This window comes from Ostrinia nubilalis (assembly GCF_963855985.1).
Source record: "Ostrinia nubilalis chromosome W unlocalized genomic scaffold, ilOstNubi1.1 SUPER_W_unloc_1, whole genome shotgun sequence".
In the NCBI taxonomy this organism is placed as follows: Eukaryota; Metazoa; Arthropoda; class Insecta; order Lepidoptera; family Crambidae; genus Ostrinia; species Ostrinia nubilalis.
The window spans coordinates 430,443-439,318 of NW_026973566.1; the positions used below are offsets into that span (position 1 = coordinate 430,443).

The following is an 8,876-nucleotide window of genomic DNA, read 5'->3' on the forward strand; positions in this document are numbered from 1 at the left end:
TATTTATGATTTATCTTATAAATTGATAAGATTTTCCAAAAAGGAACTCATTAACTTATTAATTCAACAAAATAAAATAATAATATCAACCAAAAAATAATAAGTTTGTCTTTGTATATCTGTCTATGATTCTTTTAACTTGGACCAAACATACTTTGGTCTAACTTGAAGTCATAGTCAAAGAATAGTATGCAATCATTCAATATAGTCCATCATAGGTTGACTGGTAGTTCTAAAAAATAAGTTAAGAATATCAACTAAATAAAATATTAATCATATCTGCCTAATTTCTTATGACTTGGACCAAACGTAACTTCCATGTAACATGAAGTCATAGTCAAGGAGCTGTATGCAATCTTTTAATTTAATCCATCATAGGTTGACTAGTATACATTTTCATCTCAAAGCTTAGGGTTTATTTAATAAATATAAATACTAATTTATTTATTTTTATCATGCAATTATTCATCACATATTTTTATCAATACTTTCATCATAATCCATCTTTTTGAGAATAAATAAGTGACGACATGACTTATCTTAAACATAAAATGAGAGAAAAAAGCTAGTAATATAATATAAAGTATTGGTTACGTTAAATTAAAAATGATGTGACACATTTTAAAATTTACTTTGGTTTGCCGTCCCTGCAATGAACCTTGGCTCTTACACTATTATCAGAACGTCGACTAACATACCATTTTTGCTGTGTCAAACTGTAACATAAAGCGCAATGTTGCAATGCTGTTGTATTGACGTCACATTCTCATAATGCTTGAGCTCTTTGATTGCTATAAATACAAACCATACTGACGTGCTATAAAAATGATTACAAATCCATTTCTTTATATGATTTTATAGCTTGCACTGTGATGTAAGAATTATGTAAATTGTTAAATTGCATTATTCAACTATAAATCTATTGAAATGGTCCGACATCCGGTTGCTAAGTTGATGATATTTTAACGAGTAAACAATTATACCATGGCTTTGTCTCTTTATTAATTAGGTAATTATTGTAGTGAGGGATAAAAACCTGTTTTTATTCCCACATACCAACAACTATCAAACAAAAGTTATAAGGCAAAGAAGTCAAACCTAAGATGTAGATAGATAATTTATATACTCTTTATTGCACACCAAAAAAGTTGTTACGGTGTCGTATCGTTAAAAAGCGATCTCTTCCAACCAACCTTCAGAACATTACTACTACAGTACTAAAACATATTATATTGATTTACCAATAATTACGTAGGTAAAGTTTATTAACTATGTACTTCATTATTATGATCAATCGAATGAATTATGAGAACAAACCAAAACATTGTAAAACTAACTTTCGGAAGCGTAATAATTGCAATCAGGCTGAGTTGCACCATTTTATTTAAACTTTAAAAATCGTCAAAAATCTGTCTCAAACTCCTGGTGTGGACAAACTGGTCATTGTCATAGTTAAGGTCATAGGTAAATTGGTGCAAATCAACCTTAGTCTTATATTTTATATTAAGTAAATCAAGATAATTATCATGTTATCATTTCAAGTTTAATTTAAAACTAACAACGTCAAATATTTTGAAATGTTAAATATACCCACAAAATCATGCAATATTTACTATGTTTTAGTTTAAATCAAATCGTGATTTTGTAATTATATTTAATTTGTCTTCACCGTAGTATATTTTCATACAGGAATTCGCGTCATCGCCCCAGTTTTCGTAAATACCTGAGTGTGCATAAGCATTAGGCCCGGCGTGAACGCAATGCGCAAGCTGTATAAATCGACTGCAGAAAGTGATAATATTTTTTCAATAAATTTCGAATATTATGTTACATAAAAATATATGTTCATGACACAAATATTTTGTATTGAGCGGGAATCGAACATGCAACCTCTGTTATAGCGTACCGAACTACCGGTACGCCACTACTCCATAGGAGCATTGTTTTCTCGGTACGTAACGTTTGCGATGGGCCTAACCTTATTGCTGAATTATCAATATTTTCCCTTTAAATTTGGGGGCTCGCAGTATGAGCTTCATTCTGTATTTCGAAGTGCTTCAGAAGGAGGAACTAGCTCCAGTGACGTCACATCTTGAGTAAATTGTGAGTGTTCAATATGTGAGTATATTTTTTATTTTGACTATTTTTAACTGTGATATGTTTAGATTTGATGGAGAGATTCGTTAGTTTAGTTAATAGTTAGCCAAACATCATGTAAATCATGTTACTTTAAAGTTTAATACATTAGCACTGAAGATTTAAAACTAACTTTAATGTTTTGCAGCGTTTGTCAAAGTATATACATATTTTTGACGCTGACTATAAACTGTTGTTCGTTTACTATTCGTTGCAGAGTGTACTTTCATTGCACAGGATGGAAATTATGTGACTTTGAATTGTCATTATCTTTACAGGTCTGACTCAGAGTTTGAATCCACATTCGGTGGGAGTTCCACCTCCATCATCGCTAACCCTCGTAAACATACGAAGAAGAGGAAGACTGCGCCAACTTCATCAAGGTAAGTAATATAGTATGATCATTTTAATGTAACTAACATAGTATGATATTTTTATTGTAACATAGTATGATTATTTTAATGTAACTACTAAAATTTTTAGGAGTATTTATTATTAAATATTCTGTAGTATTATGTCTACATCTTTACATGCAATTACTTTGCTAAGGCAAAAATGTGTGATCAAAAAATGCAACCTCATAACGCAAGTTTATTAATTTATTTCTTATTAATTTCACAGATCAGACTCTGAGTGTGAAACTGTGCAGCCAGCAGCGCTGAAAAAGAAACCTGTAGCTTCTAGACCTCGGTGAGTATTAATTTGTTAAGCTTTATGCAGATATCATATCTGATGTTTTTCTACAAATGTTGTTTTCGATCTTTTTTATTGCCTAATAAATTATATTTAAACAGAGGACCTAATTAATAGGTATTTTCTACCAGCCAACTTACTAGACACATAATAGAGATAAACTAACTAGGCAGTGCAGTTAATAAGTTAGGTTAGATAGAAATACCGATTTGGAAAATACAAACAATTGATATTTTAATACATGTACACTATTTTAAGTCGTAAATAATGCTTTTAATGTTTTAATTTTCAGAGCTCCAACGAAGAGTTCTACGGATCTGTTCGGGCTACTATCCGACGAAGACGAAAGTGTCGCCATCGAAAACTCTCAACGACTAAAAGTCGGTCGTCAGCAGCTGGACAGCAGCCTGACCTCGAAGGTGGCCAACGGTGTCGTGCGGCGAACGGTTCCGCTCGAGGGCGCTTATTACGTGGAGGTGCGTGTTTACAACACCAGGGACGCGCTCAAGACGCCGCCCGCGGATCGCTACAAGAAGACGCTGCACACGCTGAAGGTTCAGCTTAACACCGAAACATCGCAGTGGCGGGATCTTCAAAAATTTATGAAGACCACGAAGAAATTGTTTGAAGACCGCGAGCCAATATTTTATAATAATAAAATAAACTTTAAATCTTAGTTTTAAGTTAGTTAGTTCTATTCTGAGAATGATTTAAAATAAATAGCATCTAATATATTTTTTGTTGCATTTTCCTATAGGCTTTTAAGTTTAGTCATATATGAACATCAAGAGTTAGACTCTCGTTAATTTTCTGTTAAATCTTAAACCTAAATCTTCTTTTAGAATTTATAAGCCATAGTTTGTTGTATAATTCATAAATTGTGTAATTCCCGTTAACTGTACTACGTTATTGTTTACTAGTAAAATACCTAAAGACGTTATTTCAGCTTAAAGTGTATTGATAACATGCCTTTTTGTACTGCTTGTGGTACCCGCGTGGAAAATACGCATTGGATAGGTCACTTGAGGAGTAATGCGCACAAAAACAAATGTGCGGTTCCGGTAGAAGACGGAGTACTTAAGGTAACCTCTGCATTTAAAGGTCGTATTGCATCATTTAGAATTCCAGCAAATGTGGAACACGAGTCAACTTTACCGGATATATTTTTAAACAGTAAACGTGGAAAATTATGTAGTCTTATCGAAAAGTCGTTAAAAAAATACGTAAGTTTAAAGATAAATATTGAGTATTTTGCTAATTTCATTTTACTAAAAAATGATTCCCAAGACGTTAAATCTTTTGCCACTAAGAATATAACAATACATCGTAACTTTAACTGGAACCAAATATTTGACTCTGTTGTTAATAACTTGTGTAAAAAAGTTGAAGAATTTCAGGACCGTGACAGTGGGTGGGCCTTTCTAAATAACATTTATGTAGAGATTAATATCAATAAATTCGATCCTTTAAGTGGTTCAGGTTCTAGTTATATGGATTTGCCATTATATTTAAAAAAGAAAAAAGCATGCATCAATATCCAAAACAAAGATAGCTTTTGTTTTTTATGGAGCGTTGTCGCAGCCCTGTATCCTGCAAAACGCAACGGAGATCGTCCATCGTCCTATCCTAATTTTCAAGACGTATTGAATATTGATGGTCTAAACTTCCCTGTTACTTTCACAGATATAAGAACATTTGAAAAAAATAATCAAAATATATCCATAAATGTATATTCCTTAAAAAGTAATCGCATTGTGGGTCCAATTTACAGATCTGAGTTTAAAAGAAAAACAAGGATCAATTTATTATTACTTGAAAAGGGAAACAAATCGCACTATGTTTTAATAAAAAATTTGTCACGTCTTGTTCGTACTCAAATAACAAAGCATCATGGCACGATATACTTTTGTGATGATTGTATGCTGTTTTTTTCGTCTGAAGAGAAACTTAATAGTCACACTTGTTGCGGTGTGACTACCGTGCTTCCGGAACATGGTAGTTGTCTTCATTTTAAAAATTTTAATCGGAAACAGGATGTTCCTTTTGTGGTGTACGCCGACTTTGAAACTCTACTTAAACCAATAACGACTTGTGAGCCTGATCCAAATTGTAGTTTTACGTTAAATCGTACACAACACATTCCAGCAGCTTTTGCTTATCGCATTGTTTGCTCATTTGATAGCAAACTTAATCGATTCATTTCGTACCGCGGTCGCGACTGTGTTCAAAAATTTCTCAAATGTCTGTATAGAGACGTAGAAAAAATTTATGAAATTTTAAACGTTGAAGTGCCAATGGTGTTTAACGAAAGTGATGCCAAAATGCATGCCAAAGCTGACGTGTGTCATATTTGCAATAGTCTCCTGCTATTTGACAAAGTAAGAGACCATTGTCACTTGACAGGCTGCTACCGAGGTGCTGCTCACCAGTACTGCAATTTACAGTACAGTCTCCCAAAACTAGTTCCTATTTTTTTTCATAATTTAGCAGGCTATGATTGTCATTTATTCATTAAGGAATTGGCTGATAGTTTGGGTCCTATTAAAGTAATACCTAAGAATAAAGAAAACTATATTTCATTCACAAAATTTTTAAAAATGTCTGATGGGAAATTTGCACAATTAAGATTTGTAGACTCGTTTAAATTTCTAGGCACAAGCTTAGAAAAATTAGCAAACGGTTTAGACAAAGCAGATTTCATTCACTTAAAACAATGTTTTGCTAAAGAAAACGAATTTAAATTAATGACTCGCAAAGGTATTTATCCCTACGACCACATGAAATCTTGGAGATCGTTCTCTGAGAGACAACTTCCTCCCAAAGAAAGCTTCTATAATACTTTAACTGACGAAGGTATCAGCGATGAAGATTACATGCATGCACAAGTGATTTGGGATACTTTTAACATAAGCAATATGGGAGAATATACAGATCTTTATCTCAAAACCGACGTCTATTTACTAACAGACGTCTTTGAAAATTTTAGAGCGGTTTGTAAAAAGCAATATCACTTAGATCCTGCTTTTTACTTAACAGCTCCGAGCTTATCATTTGACGCAATGTTGCTGAAAACAGGAGTAGAGTTAGAGTTATTGTCTGACTTAGAAATTATACGTCTCATACAGAAAGGAATACGGGGTGGAATTTGTTTATGTTCTACTAGACATGCTCAGGCGAATAATATTTACATGGATAATTATGATGAAACTAAAACGGATTCATTTCTCATATATATCGACTGTAATAATCTTTATGGTTATAGTATGTGCCAGTCTTTGCCAGTATCCCATTTCAGATTTTTGAAACAGCACGAAATTGATCAATTACAAATTATGAACGTGCGCGACGATGCGGATTTTGGGTTTATTCTTGAAGTTGATTTATTATATCCGGAAGAATTGCATTGTATTCACAACGATTATCCATTTTGCGCGGAGAAATTCATACCTCCGGGAGGTAAAACTTCTAAATTAGTACCAAACTTATATTCAAAATACCAATATGTGATTCACTACGTTCATTTAAAGACTTGTTTAAACCATGGTCTAATTTTACAAAAAATTCATCGAGTTGTGACTTTTAAACAAAGCAAATTTTTAGCGCAATATATAAATCTTAACACAGAACTGAGAAAGAAAGCAGTAACACCATTCCAACAAGATTTATTCAAACTTATGAATAATTCTGTTTTTGGGAAAACATTAGAAGACACTGAACGTAGAGTAGACATCAAATTAGTCAATCAGTGGCAGGACGATACCAATCGAACAAACCGGTCTCTCTCTGCTGCAAAGTTAATTTCTCGACCAAACTTCCATAGCGCCACCATTTTCTCCGAAAACTTAGTGGCTATTCAAATGAAACCGGAAAGAATTATATTAGATAAACCAATTTACATTGGCTTTGCCGTTTTAGAACTTTCTAAAAGTCACATGTACCAGTTTCATTACTCTGTAATAAAGCCTCACTACGGAGATAGAGTACGACTATGCTATACAGACACCGATAGCTTTATCTACCAAATAGAAACAAATGATTTTTACGTAGATATAAAGCAACATTTCTTACAATATTTCGATACCAGTAATTACGCTCTGAAAAATCAGTATGACCTTCCGATTCGAAACAAAAAAGTACCTGGTCTATTCAAAGACGAACTTGGCGGATGTATAATGACTGAATTTGTAGGGTTGAGATCAAAGTTGTATTGCATTAAAACTGATTCTAATGTCATTAAAAAGGCAAAAGGAATAAGAAAAAATGTTATTAAGCACTTGGAGGCATCTGATTATAGTAACGCATTACTAAACGATAAAATAGTGCGTAGGAAAAATATTCTCTTTAAATGTATAAAGCATAATATTTTTACACAGACTGTTAATAAGATTGCTTTGTCAAATGCGGATGACAAACGTTTTATATTGCAAGACAAAATATCCACAATGGCATGGGGGCATAGCTCTTTGTTGTAATAAATAACTTTAAGCTGAAATAAATATTAAATATAAATAATTTTTATGTAAAATAGGTACGTTAGTTTTAGACTTTATTGTTAAATTTAATATTATATTGCATTTTCTGTTAGCATTACTTTTTACTTACTTATAAAAATAAATCATTTTCAGAATATTTTTTTTTGGTTTTCTTACAAAATTCCTTACCTGCTAAATTAAATTGATATTTTGTTTTTTTATTTATAAAATTCAAGCAAAAGAAACATTCGACAATACTGATTGTCATGTTTATGTACACGTGCTGAGTATTATGTAGGTCGTCAGTGACGACGATATTAATTATAAACTCAGCAAAATGTGATTGATTCCTCAACTCGGTTATTTTCTTACCATTCACACTTTGTCTCTGACGAACGTTGTACTACAGTGCGATTGCTTCTATTCTTGTAAGTATTTATTTCGAAGTTTGTGTAACACTTTGTTTTACGTTAAAAATATTTTTACTAATGAAACTTTATTTTGTTATAGATAATGGCTCAATCTCCTGACATCATGTTATCCCAGTACGCTCAAGATCCGCTGGAGGGATTTACGCAAGAATTTCCGGAGCTGTGTTCCAGACTCCACGCGCACGCTGTTCAAAGACAAGTGAAAAAGCCTAAGAATAAAAAAGGTGTTTCAAAAAGAAGACTAGGACCGACGAAATCCTATGTGATAACGAAAAATCAGAAAGGAAAGAGGCTCATCAAAATAGAAGTTATTGATATTGTGAGTGATATGGGATCGGCTTCATCCTCAGAAATCACCGACCAAGAGGATAATGTGCTGATCAGCGCACAATACGTGGTCCAGGATTCATACGACGAAATCATGGACCTCACTGACAATCTTGTTCAAAAAATATCGAAAAAACTTTGTGGTGATAACTTTTAGTGTTTTTTAAGTGTATAGTTTTAATGTAAGTATTAAGTTTTTATTAAAGTGTAACGCAAACTTGTAAATTAATATGTAATTATAAGAATAGAAGCAATCACACTGTAGTACATTAACCGAAAATTATCAGTCTTTTTGTACTTATTATATTAACTTAATCAGGCAATAATTTTATTTTCTTTCTTTTTTTCTTTTGGTGACGATAAAATTAAGGTTTCATGTGTTTTTATTACAAGTGTTTTTGAAAATATAGTCTTACAGTAACAAGTGTCTTCTTATTTTGATCGTTCGTTCAACCAAATGACGTCCACTACTGGACAAAGGCCTTAGGATTTCCATATTTTGTATTCCAGTTAAATTAAACAACCTTTTTTATCAATAAATAATCAGTTTATTAACATTTCATTACACCTTATTAAACATTTCATATCCATTTAGAGAACTCTATGTTTTATGCAAAATACATTTTTCAAAACACATTATTTTTATGAATTAAACAATGAAAATGATTATATGTACATTAGAAATATTTAATAAATTTAAATATTTAATAAATTTATTTGATTTGATTTGATTTAGAAAGAATTTAAACTCAATAGTTTACATTATACTGCTACATTTTTTTCAACACACCATTTCTTTATACACATCACATTTTTT

At 32.1% G+C, this 8,876-nt stretch overlaps 1 protein-coding gene across 1 annotated transcript; it reads left to right on the plus strand.

Moving 5' to 3' along the window:
• Nucleotides 1-1,577: 1,577 nt before the first annotated feature.
• On the plus strand, nt 1,578-5,433 carry LOC135087371 (uncharacterized). The gene is made up of 4 exons (XM_063982146.1): nt 1,578-2,118; nt 2,415-2,519; nt 2,758-2,826; nt 3,122-5,433. Coding segments are annotated over exons 1-4 (561 nt in total). The 5' UTR covers nt 1,578-2,116; the 3' UTR covers nt 3,507-5,433.
• Nucleotides 5,434-8,876: the final 3,443 nt, after the last annotated feature.

Bases quoted from the DNA above. Each gene is read 5' to 3' on its own strand.
- LOC135087371 (XM_063982146.1), top strand. The intron at 2,520-2,757 runs GTAAGTAATATA...TTAATTTCACAG, and splicing joins ACTGCGCCAACTTCATCAAG to ATCAGACTCTGAGTGTGAAA. The intron at 2,827-3,121 runs GTGAGTATTAAT...TTTAATTTTCAG, and splicing joins CCTGTAGCTTCTAGACCTCG to AGCTCCAACGAAGAGTTCTA.